Source organism: Dama dama, chromosome 16 (assembly GCF_033118175.1).
Source record: "Dama dama isolate Ldn47 chromosome 16, ASM3311817v1, whole genome shotgun sequence".
NCBI classification, from domain to species: domain Eukaryota; kingdom Metazoa; phylum Chordata; class Mammalia; order Artiodactyla; family Cervidae; genus Dama; species Dama dama.
The window spans coordinates 35,572,927-35,585,891 of NC_083696.1; the positions used below are offsets into that span (position 1 = coordinate 35,572,927).

The 12,965-nt window shown below is 38.0% G+C and overlaps 1 protein-coding gene across 7 annotated transcripts in view; it reads left to right on the plus strand.

The window, feature by feature from the left end:
* UBAP2 (ubiquitin associated protein 2) overlaps positions 1 to 12,965 on the plus strand; it is a 111,989-nt gene that overhangs the window by 25,761 nt on the left and 73,263 nt on the right. For all 7 annotated transcript variants that reach the window (XM_061163810.1, XM_061163809.1, XM_061163806.1 and 4 more), the window contains one exon: positions 5,505 to 5,644. In XM_061163810.1, coding sequence (XP_061019793.1) covers positions 5,546 to 5,644 — 99 coding nt within the window. In that variant the 5' untranslated portion in view covers positions 5,505 to 5,545. The remainder of the gene's footprint in view (positions 1 to 5,504; positions 5,645 to 12,965) is intronic.

Below are 12,965 nucleotides of genomic sequence, written 5' to 3' on the forward strand. Positions count from 1 at the left end.
TTAATGGCCCAAAAGATTGAGTCACCATATTATATTAGAGTGAAACACATGCTTAATGACAGACATGAAAGTGTTATTTTTACCTTTAATGAGGTTGTGAATTTGGCATCTGAGATTTAAATAAACTGGAGAGAGAACATTCTTTAGGAAGGGATGTTTTGAAGTATGTATTGAAGCTTAAAGTATATGAGAAAGGCACCAGAGTTAGCAGTTCTTCACCTAGTGACATCATGTATGACTTAAGTGGACTCTTTCTTGTTTGAAATTCAAGTTCTTTGTATTTTGTGGGATGTTTCAGCAAAGGATCTCTTCATCTTAACTCACTTCTACTTTAATTACTGAGTTGAGTTGTGATCCTGAATTTTTGACATTCTAGTTGCTTTCTGTGGATTAGTACCGTTGAACATTTAAGATTTCTGCTTTCAGTAGAGATCATCAGTATCATTTTTTCATTCTTTTTTATTCTTTCCGCTTCCTCTCGTATTTGACTTAGTAGCGGTTAAAACCTTTGCCATTTTCTTATGTTCCTCCACCCCCCACTCATCTAGTATGCATTCTCTGCAGGTGTTTTGTCTCTTTTACTAAAAAAGTAAAGATTGATAAAACCAACTCTGTTGACTGTCTCTCCTAATCTTCGAAAAATTTAGCTGCTGTCGCACCCGCCCTTTTTATTCATTCTATTGGCCTGAGGAGAGGGCACCCTCTTCTTGTACAAGGGAGTCTTTTTCCTTTATTGCTATTTCAGTTTAATGCCTCTCAGTTATCTCCTCTTTGGCTTATAGATAGGCCTCCTTTATCCAGTAAATATGCATTAAATAATTAAGCACACATCCCATGTTAAGCCCTGGAGGAACAGAAGTGACAGGATGGGTGTCATCACTGTGTTCATGGTGCTTACAGTATATTTGAGTTGCTCAGTGTACCTCATCCTTACAAAATTCTACTTTGTTCTGTATCTCCTTCTGGTTACTACTTCTTGCAAGTATGATTAGTTAGTTTACTGTCCCTCTCCCTCATTCATCTTGGCATTTTCCACTCCACTTTTTCCACTTTTTTCAGGGTTTCTAAGCTCTATTGGCAGTGGTTACCAATGACCTCCTAGTTGCAGAGTTCCAGTGGAACTTCAATTGACTCAGTGATTTTTAAAATTCTTGAAAATATTAAAGGGTTTACTTTGTTATTTTAAATGTTCGTGTTGTTTGCTCTTTTTTAGCAAATAACTTTGCTATTTTTCTGAGCATATATGACTGTCAGAAAAAGTTAGGGAGATGGTGCTAAAGTGAAGTCGCTCAGTCGGGTCCGATTCTTTGCGACCCCATGGACTATAGCCTACCAGGCTCCTCCGTCCATGGGATTTTCCAGGCGAGAATACTGGAGTGGGTTGCCATTTCCTTCTAAGGTGGGCTGCAAATTATGGCGTCTCTAGCCACAGGTCTTTGTGTGTTGGAGACGGCAGTGTCTACAGTTGGGTGTTGTGTAGCTTGTTTGCATAAATAAGAGTTCTGTCTCCTCCATCCTTGATGTTGGGATATTGTTTTGCTAGTGTAGGATATGAAGGCAAGAGTTACTCACTGGTTTGATTTCTAGGCTCTGTACCCTAGGAAATAAGCAATTGGGGCTCACTGTGTTGCATCTCATTGGTTTATAGAACCTTTTCAAGTTTTATTTCTGATTCTTAAAATGGGGATTATGCCAAATTCTATAGAGTGTTGAGGATTACAGTGAGTAATTTAAATAAAACATTTAGCTTGTTGTTCAGCGTGTAATAAATTTAAATAAAAAGTTGCTGTCACTGTATAAACATTACAGTTGAGCCATATTACCTTTTATGGTGAACAGTAATTGGTTTTTTTCCCCTCACTGTTGTTTATGTGTACCCATCACTGATTATACTTTATCATATATACAAATTAACTTCTTAAGATGGTCAAAAACATTTTCTTGGAGGCATCTCTTTGGTACCCCTCTGTTTTCCTGCTCTGATTAGATTTGATTTCTCTATAGGCCTCCTGTAGTCAAGATGTCATCTTGATAATTTTTCACTGTCATCTGAGGGAGTCACCTCTCCTGTCTCCTGTGTTAGACCTCCTTATTATCCCCCAGTTTTTGGCAATCACTGATCCTACTTTCTTTCTCTAATTTTGTCTTTTCTAAAATGTCATAAAAATGGAATCATACAGTATGCAGCTTTTTAAATCTGGCTGCTTTCATTTAGTATAATGTATTTGAGATTCATTCATGTTCAACAGTTGGTTCCTTTTTATTGCTAATTAATAGCTGTATGGATATGCTACATGTACTCACTCTTTGAAGTACATTTGGCATATTTCCAGTTTGGGGGGACTGTGAATAAAGGTGCTGTGACTTCTCAGATTATTTTTGAGAAAAGTGGCCTGTGGCCATCCAGAGCTACAAGGCAGGCTGAGAAATTGAATATTTAGCTTTTCACCCTCTTTGTAAGAGGACTGCGAGAGAAAAATATGTTGTAAAGGGATTTTGGTAGGTAATTCATGGTGTCAGTTGCAAATGGCCTTTTCTTGGTATGCCGTTTCAGAGGTTTTGTTCTAGGAGCTTCCTGAGTTTGAGGTCCACAACCTGTTTCTGTCTTTACATTGATTGGAATCTTTGCTGAGTTTAGGATTCTAGATTGGAAATTATGCTCTTAAGACACTGTTGCACTGTTTTCTAAATTGAGGTAAAGTATACAGAATTTACCATTTTAACCATTTTTTAAGTGTACTTTTGCACACTTTATGTTAAGTACATTCACATGGTATTGTGGCCATCCATCTTCAGAACTTTTTACATTTCTTCCTCAATGAAAATTCCATACCCATTAAACAATAACTCCCCATTTCCCCAAGCTCTGGTAACTATTAATCAACTTTGCCTATGAATTGGACTACTCCAAGTAACTCATATAAGTAGAGTCATAGGATATTTGTCCTTTTGTGGCTGGCTAATTTTGCTTAGCATAATGTCCTCAAGGTTCATTCATGTTTGTTGGATGTGTCAGAAATTCCTCCTTTTTAAGGGCTGAATAATACTCCACTGTATGTTTATACTCCTTATGCGCTTAACCTTTTATCTGTAGATAGAAACCTGGGTTGCTTCCACTTCTGAGCTGTTGTTAGCTGTTTTTAGCTATGAACGTGGGTGTACAAATATCTCTTTGAGACCCTGCTTTTAGTTTCTTTGGTTTATACCCAGAAGTGGAGTTATTGAATGGGATGGTAGTTCTACTTTATAGGAACATGGTACTGTTTTCCATAGTGGCTGCACCATTTTGTATTCTTACCAGTGGTATTCAGGATTCCAGTTTTTCTGCATCCTCTCTGAAACTTATGTTCTATTTAAAAAAAAATTTTTTTTTATCATAGTAGCCATGCTATTCAGTGTGGTGTTTTGTTACTGTAATTGTGTTTTGATGGCGTATTGAATTATGTGCCTGGCACTTAGTTGCTATTGAGTAAGTGTTGAGTAAATAAAGGAAAAATTACAGTTGTTTTTGTCTCATTGGAAGATTTGTTATTTATAAGTGGTTTTTGCCTTAAGGTATAGCTTGCTCCTAGACATCACATTTTGAATTAGATATTGGCAGTAAAGTCTTCTCTGGACATAATGTTGCCTTTGGGTTCAGATACCAACTGGAAATGGAAAGAGGCAGCTAAAACTACATATATTAATAGTAGTAACTATATACACTTGGCCCTTGGCATCTTGCACAGGGTTGGTTCTAGGAGTTCCCTCAGATGCCAGAATCTTGTGGATGCTTGTCTCCCTTATAAAAACGGCATAGTTGGGACTTCTGTGGTGCTCTAGTGGTTGACTGTGCTTTCACTGCAGAGGACGTGGGCTTGATCCCTGGTCAGGGAACTAAGATTCCCCCATGCCAAAAAAAAATAAAGGCAAATAATATTTCTTGAATATAACCTACACGCATCCTGCTGTATACTTTAAGTCATTTCTGGACTACTTATAATACCTAGTACAATGTAAATGCTGTGTAAATAGTTGCCATAGTGTGGCAAACTTGAAGTTTTGCTTTTTGGAACTTTCTGAAAAAAATGTTTTTCTAATATTTTCTATTTGTGGTTGGTTGAATCTGTGGATGCAGAGGGCCAACTATATAGTGGTAAACTAATTGCTGCTAAAATTGAGATATTTTATATTTTTGTTTAGAATTGCTGTAATCACTGTTGAGAGTAGTGTTTGCTGTGGGTTTGTTGTGTATGGCCTTTACTATGTTGAGGTATATTCCTTCTGCGTCTACTTTCTAGGGAGTTTTTATCTTAAACAAGTGTTGAATTTTGTAAAAAGCTTTCTCTGAATCTATTGAGATGATCATGTATCTTTTATCTTTCAATTTGTTAATCCGGTGTATCACATTGATTTGTTATGTTGAATCCTTGCATCCCTGGGATAAAGCCCACTTGATCCTGATGTATGACCTTTTTAATGTGTTGTATTCTGTTTGCTAGAATTTTGTTGAGGATTTTTGCATCTATGTTTATCAGTGATATTGACCTGTAATTTTCTTTTTTGTGGCATCTTTGGGTTTTAGTATCAGAGTGATGGAGGCTTCATGGAATGAGTTTGGGAGTTTTCCTCCTGCAATTTTCTGGAAGAATTTGAGCAGAATAGGTGTTAGCTGTTCTCTAAACTTTTGATAGAATTCACCTATGAAGCCGTTGGCCCTGGGTTTTTGTTTGTTGGAAGATTTTGTATTACAGTTTTGATTTCTGTGCTTGTGATTGGTTTATTCATATTTTCTATTTCTTCCTGGTTCAGTTTTGAAAGATTATACTTTTCTGAGAATTTGTCTAATGAGATGAACCTGGAGCCTATTACATAGAGTGAAGTAAGTCAGAAAGAAAAACATATATGTACATTAATGCAAATATATATGGAATCTAGAAAGGTGATACTGGTGCTCCTGTTGGCAGGGCGGCAGTGGAGATGCAGACATGGAGAACAGACTTACAGATATGGGGGTGGGGGAGGGGAGGAGAGGGAGGAGAGGATGGGATGAATGGAGAGAGGAGCATGGACGCGCACACACTGTCATGTGTGAAATAGATAGCCAGTAGGAACTTGCTGTGTGGCCCAGGGAGCTCACATCGCGTTTTATAACGACCTGGAGGCGAGGTTGGACAGGAGGTGGGGGGAGCTTCAAGAGGGCCGGCGCATGCTTATACCTATGGCCGATTCATGTTGATGATGGCAGAAACCAACACAACACTGTAAATCAATTATCCCCCAATTAAAAATAAATTAATTTAAAAAATTGCTATAATTGTAAACCATAGCCATTTAGACTTGCCTTAGTAAAATTGGCTTAAAAGCTACCAGGGGAATCTAAAATCCTTAGTGGGTAGTTTCTTGAGAATTTCCTTTCTAGAGAATCTTTGCTTTATCTCATATTTCTTCCATATCCCTGAATTTTATCCTTGCTGTTTTTTTGTAATCTGGAAGTTTTGCTTACCATGTCTGATTTCTTGCAGATTTTCTATTTTGTGCATACGTTATTTTGTATATACTGTATATGATGACTTCGGTGAGCAGTGACCGGTCCAGAGGTGCTCGGGAAAAACCACAGATTTCAGCGACACAGGCAACACAACTACAGAAACAAGTGGTACAGGTAAGTTTTTGGGGAACTCTTGTTTGTTTAAAATTACAGAAATTAAGGGGCATATATGCTTTAATGTTCTCTTTTGTAGGAAACCCAGGATTTTGAAACTTGTTCTTAAAAAGATAGTTTAGGGATTTCTCTGGTGGTCCGGTGGTTAAGAATCCACTGCTAAAGCAGGGAACAATACTCTGAAGTACAGAGAAATCTGAATTACAAGAGATTTTTAAAATGCTGTCTTTTCTGGGACTTTCTGGGTGGTTTGGGAGTTGGGACTCCATGCTTCCACTGCACAGGCACAAGTATGATGCCTGGTTGGGTAGCCGAGATCCCGTGTGACGTGCAGTGTGGCAAAAAAACAAAAATGAGTTGTTGGGAATGGAAACTGTCTCCATCTCCCATTTTCCCAACTTTTGGAAAGCCGCCCATTGAGCTTTGAGAAGGATTTCTAGACCCTTAGATTTCTGATTTCCAGAGAATCAAAGTCTACAGAATGGAGGAAGGAGGGCCGCCAAGTATTGTTTCTACTAGTTTTTCCATTGGCCCTTTAGGGGTGACTCATTTTGTAGAAGAAAAAAGCTGCCCACTGAACTTGGAGAAGAATTCCTAGACACTTACATTTCTGACTTTCCTTGTAAAAAAACGTTTGGTGAGAATTTCTCAAAACAGTATTAGTAAAATCATTAACCCTATTCCTGAAAGTGTTTCTTAAGGGAACAACCTGAAATTGGGGGTGGAATGTGTGTCCCTCATTCCAGAAGATACTTCCTGCCCAATCTAAATGTCTAATGCAGAGATGTACTGAGACACCCTGTCGAGGCAGCAGGGTGTAAGAAGACCATGAGGTCTTTTGAATCTGAGTAAACCTGGGTTTGGGACCTAAGTTTGCCACTTTACCATTGAGGTATTATTTAAGTCTCTTTGAACCTCAGTTTAAAAGAAAAATTGCTTGGAGAGTTAGAGAAACATTTTGAGAGTAGTACATATAATTTCTGAATATCCTTCTAGATTCCCCCCAGATTTTAACATTTTTGCCATGTTTGCTAATTTATCCTGTTCTCTCTCCTACAAAGGAGAGACCACACAACTTTACCTTCAAACTTTTTGAGAATAAATTGCAGATATGGTGCATCTCTACCCCTAAATATTGCAGTATGTATTTAAAAAAAAAACGATCTTATGTAGTCACAGAACAATGATCAAAAATCAGAAAATCAGCTCATCTAATGTAACCTGTACATTGTATTCATATTTCCCCAATTGTCCCAATAATGTCCTTTTTAGATAATTAAGTCCTTGATCATACATTGTATTTAGGTGTCAGTTCTCTTTAGTCTTTCTTTTTTGAAATATCATTTATTTTTTGGCTGCTGTGGGTCTTGGTTGTGGCACATGGGATCTAGTTCCTTGACCAGGGCGTAGACCCAGCCTCCTGCATTGGGAGCATGGAGTCTTAGCCATTGGACCACCAGGGAAGTCCCTCTTTAGTCTGTTTTAATGTAGGACTTCCTCTGTTTCATGACACTGATGTATTTGAAGAATATATGCCATTTATTTTAAAGACTGTCTCCCAGTTGTAGTTTGTCTGATTTTTTTCATGATTAGAGGGAGTTTATGCATTTTTGGTAGAAGTACCACAGAAATGATGATCTGTACTTAATGCATCATACATGATGTATAGAACATAGGTTTGTCTTATAAACTGGTAATTTTGTCACTTGATTATCTAGTATCATGTGAGGAGATAGAAAAGCACTCAAGTTTTAAAAAATATAAAATGGAGTGTGATAATGTTAAGCTTAAGAAGTTATTTTATGAGGAAAAATGGGCTTACTTGGGAATTGTAGAGAATTGCAATTCAGAATAAGCAACCCATCGCAGAAACCATAGGCAAGTCTCAGAAACAGAGGAACCTTATTTTATAGAGAAAAATGAGGAAGTTGGGAGGGGTTATTTTGAACAAAAGTCCATTAGAGAAAAGTGAGGTACAGGGTAGTAAGGGTTTCTCAGTAACTGAGTTGCTGAAATAGTTGGTTTCTTGTGGGGATGCAGTGTACATCTTTTCCCATCGGGGCCTCCCTGCAGTGTTAGTTTTTCCTAATTGACCTCTAGTGGTACTGCCTGAGAGTTCCCCCTTCTGGTCTCCTGATTCCATTTTAGTGAATTTTCCCTCTATTAATTTCACAATGTTTACTTTACAGAATGCTTGGAAGGAATTAGAGATTATTTAAGTTCTATTCAAGAAGTGGTAGCTTTTACTCTTATTGTATATTCTGCATATGTTATGAAGTGATTATAATAATATTTGAAATTTTAATGAAAAAAGCCTGGTTACCGAAAGAACCCAGTATTTTGCTTATAACCCAACTGTTAAAACATTTAAGCAAAAGAATAGTTTTTAATTGTTGTTCAGTGGCTAAGTCATGCCTGACCCTTTACAACCCCATGTACTGCAGCACACCAGGCCTCCTTGTCCCTCACTGTCTCCCAGAGTTTGCTCAAGTTCATGCCCATTGAATTGGTGATGCCATCCAACCTTCTTATCCTCTGTTGCCCTTTTCTCCTTTTGCCTTCAGTCTTTCCCAGTATCAGGGTCTTTCCCAATGAATCAGCTGTTTGCATTAGGTGACCAAAGTATTGGAGCTTCAGAATCAGGCCTTCCAATGAATATTCAGGATTGATTTCCTTTACGATTGACTGCTTTTATCTTGCTGTCCAAGGGATTCTCAAGAGTCTTCTCCAGCACCACAGTTTGAAAGCGTTAATTCTTTGGTGTTCAGCCTTCTTTATGGTCCGACTCTCATATCTGTACATGACTACTGGAAAGACCATAGCTTTGAATATACAGACCTTTGTTGGCAAAGTGATATCTTTGCTTTATGCTGTCTAGGTTAGTCATAACTTTCCTTCCAAGAAGTAAACATCTTCTAAATAATTAATTATAATGGAAACAGTGGCTGACTTTATTTTTTTGGGCTCCAAAATCACTGCAGATGGTGATTGCAGCCATGAAATTAAAAGATGCTTACTCCTTGGATGGAAAGTTATGACCAACCTAGACAGCATATTTAAAAGCAGAGACATTACTTTGTCAACAAAGGTCTGTCTAGTCAAGGCTATGGTTTTTCCAGTGGTCATGTATGGATGTAAGAGTTGGACTACAAAGAAAACTGAGCGCCGAAAAATTGATGCTTTTGAACTGTGGTGTTGGAGAAGACTCTTGAGAGTCCCTTGGACTGCAAGGAGATTCAACCAGTCTATTCTAAAGGAGATCAGTCCTGGGTGTTCATTGGAAGGACTGATGCTGAAGCTGAAACTCCAATACTTTGGCCACCTCATGTGAAGAGTTGACTCATTGGAAAAGACCCTGCTGCTGGGAGGGATTGGCGGCAGGAGGAGAAGGGGATAACAGAGGATGAGATGGCTGGATGGCATCACTGACTCAATGGACATGAGTTTGAGTAAACTCTGGGAGTTTATGATGGACAGGGAGGCCTGGCGTGCTACGATTCATGGGGTCGCAAAGAGTCGGACACGACTGAGCAACTGAACTGAGCAATACTTATCTTTAGATGGTAGGCATAAGGTGATTTATAAAACAAAATCTGACTTCATTGTATTTTCCAAATCTGCGAGGTGACAGATACAGCCCAAACCATTTGACTCCACTAGAAAAGCTATGAACACATTGTTCATTGTGAAAGTAGCTTTAGTTCATTATGAGCCAAGTGAATGGAAGAGAGATCCAGAGGAAGAGAGTTAGTAATGCTGTTTTTCTTGGCAAGACTTTTATTTTTCCACTCAACAGTTGTATGGTGGATGTCAGTAATGTTTGTTGTAGGGGAGGGTGTGTAACCTTGTTAACTTACCCCTTGATTCTGCTTTTTTCCTCTGATTTCAGAAGCTGAAGAGATCTTTTGACACATTCTAGAGCTCAGCCTGGCAACTTTCCTATCATACTCTTAATTTGGTGCTTTGGTTATTGAATATTTAAAGTAATTTTCTCTTGTCTAGGGTAGTCAGCAAAGGAAAAGAATATTTTAGGTTCTGATTTAAAGTGCTTTATATTCCATCAATATGCTATGCTAGTGTTGCAATACTGTACTCCTATTAAGTGCATCAGCTGTGTTGTGTCTAGATGGTCTATAATCTCTTAGGAATAAAATGATGATATCACTGAAGAGAAATACAAAGAGTATTTCAGTCATAGTATTTAAGCTGAAAAAGCTGAGTCTGAATAAATTAGTGATTAGTATTTACCTTACACGTGGTACTGAAGAATGGTTTTATGGTTAGAAATGTGTGGGTGCAAAAGTATCAAAATGAAAATTAGGAAATATATAGAAGCCCTAGACTATTGCCTGCAGCAAAATGCTGTTGGCAGTAACTTTTCTGCTTATAGTCTTGAGTGAAAGTTCGTCAACTTGAGTGTTTCTCTTACTAATATTTTATAAGACATTTTAGTAGAGTTAGAGGAGCGTTCTTTGTTTTTGTAACTTGTGTATATTTAGGAAGCACAGACAATTCTTTAGCAAATCTTAAGTTTAAATATTGCTGCCTTTAGAGGTGTTATTGTAGCTATTTCCCTCCCTGCTCTATTACTTTTAGTTGATCCCACATCCCTTTTCAGAAAGATATTATAGCCAGAGTTCCTGTCCTTGGTGTATCATTTACTCTGTGAAATTGTTGTATGCTGTATTTTCTCTGTGAAATGTCTTGAACTACGCATATTCCGCTAATAAACATCATACAGTGAGTGAATTTCTCCAACTGGTCTGTGGTTCACTTTCTTGGATATTTTCCCCCATTTATTGTGTGTGTGTGTGTATTTATTTTTTAATTGAAGTATAGTTGATTTACAACATTGTTAGTTTCAAGTGTACAGTGGAGTGACTCAGTTATATGTATATATTTCAGATTATTTACCATTATAGTTATTAAAAGATACTGAATACAGATCCCTGTGTTATGCAGTAATTCCTTGTACCTTAACTATATTTTGTATAGTAGTTTGTATCCATTAATCCCATACTCCTAATCTATCCCGCCTCCACATCCTTTCCCCTTTTTAACTGTCAGTTTTGTTTTCTATGTCTGTGAGTCTCGTTTCTGTTTTGTATATAGATTCATTGGTATTATTTATTAGATTTCATATATAAGTGATATCGAATAGTACTTGTCTTTCTCTGTCTGATTTCATTTATATTTTTTATTTTAGCTCCTGTTTAACATCTGTTTTTCCCCCTTCTTTTCCTTTGTCCTTTATTTTTGACCTTCTTCCAGGCCTTCTTTTCTGGTCTGCTGAAATTCTCCCCCCGCCCCCTGCCAATATTTTATTATGAAAATGTTTATTTATTTATTTTTTCATTTATTTTTATTAGTTGGAGGCTAATTACTTTACAATATTGTAGTGGGTTTTGTCATACATTGACATGAATCAGCCATGGAGTTACATGTATTCCCCATCCTGATCCCCCCTCCCACCTCCCTCTCCACCCGATTCCTCTGAGTCTTCCCAGTGCACCAGGCCCGAGCACTTGTCTCATGCATCCAACCTGGGCTGGTGATCTGTGATATACATGTTTCGATGCTGTTCTCTTGAAACATCCCACTCTCGCCTTCTCCCACAGATTCCAAAAGTCTGTTCTGTACATCTGTCTCTTTTTCTGTTTTGCATATAGGTTTATCATTACCATCTTTCTAAATTCCATATATATGTGTTAGTATGCTGTAATGTTCTTTATCTTTCTGGCTTACTTCACTCTTATATAATGGGCTCCAGTTTCATCCATCTCATTAGAACTGATTCAAATGAATTCTTTTTAACGGCTGAGTAATATTCCATGGTGTATATGTACCACAGCTTCCTTACCCATTCGTCTGCTGATGGGCATCTAGGTTGCTTCCATGTCCTGGCTCTTATAAACTGCTGCGATGAACATTGGGGTGCACGTGTCTCTTTCAGATCTGGTTTCCTCAGTGTGTATGCCCAGAAGTGGGATTGCTGGGTCATATGGCAGAAAATGTTTAAACATAAAGAGAAGGTGAAAGACTTGTACAGCAAACACCCACAAGTTCACAATTACTTTTAAAAAATTGTTTATGTATTTATTTGTCTACCCTGGGTCTTCGTTGGTGTTCATGGGCTTTCTCTAGTTAGAGGGAGCTGGGAGCTACTCTCTAGTTGTGGTGTGCAGGCTTCTTATTGTGGTGGCTTCTCGTTGCGGAGCACAGGCTCTAAGGGCATGCAGGCTCCATAGTTGTGGTACATGGGTTTAGTTGCCTTGCGACATGTGGAATCTTCCTGGACCAGGAATCAAACCGGTGTTCCCTGCATTGACAGGTGGATTCCTAACCACACACCACCAGGACAGCCCCCTCACAGTTACCTTTTTGCTCTATTTGTTTTTGTCTCATTAGACTAGCTATCCATCATGCTATCTTATTTTTTTATGTGTTTCAAATACATCAATATGATTTACCCCTGGACACTCTTGCTTATATGTCATTAACTAGAGCTTAATATTTGTCTAGGTTTCTCTTTTTTTTTTTTAGGTGCAGTTTACATACAGGTGCATTTAAGTGTATCAGATCACTTAAATATATTTTTAAATATATTTTTTGTATACATTTTGTGTAACCCAGTCTCCTATCAAGATACAGAACATCACCTTCATCCCAGAAAGTTGTGCTCATTTTATTTTCTTGGTATGGACACCTGCTTTAGGGTTCTGGTGATGTTATGTACTATTGACTGCTTTCCACTTTGCCCTCCATTCTCGTGCCTCTTTCCATTGGATTCTCACAGGTTTCCTATGACAAATGTAGGCAGAGTTCTCCCAGATCTTGCGCTTGTTGCAGTCACTTTTCTCAGTCGGCAAGTATAAAGTGATAGAAGAAACATCTCTTCATCATCATGTAAATCCCTTCCTTCTCGTGGCCACGCTAGCCTGGACTCTCATGACTGCTTTCTTAGACTGTTCAAAAAGCTTCTTCCCTAGTTGGGAGACAGCATAATTGTTAACACTGGATACCCCACACCTCTGGTAGTTAGGATGCCTGTGCCAGTAACGCCCAGCATAAAGCATTAGTAAATTACATAGGGGTGCGGTATGGAGTTGAACTGGATTACTACCTCTGAGATCTTCCTAGCCATAAAACAGAAGCTGTACTTTGTGATTTAATAATTTTTATAATAGGAACTTTTTGATCTTATAGGAAGATAATTCTTCATTGATGAACAGTTTCATGATGGTTATTTACCAAATTACTGTTGGCCCTATCCTGTATAATATTTGTACTATGTTTTTCTCAAGTTTGGGCATTTTCCTGA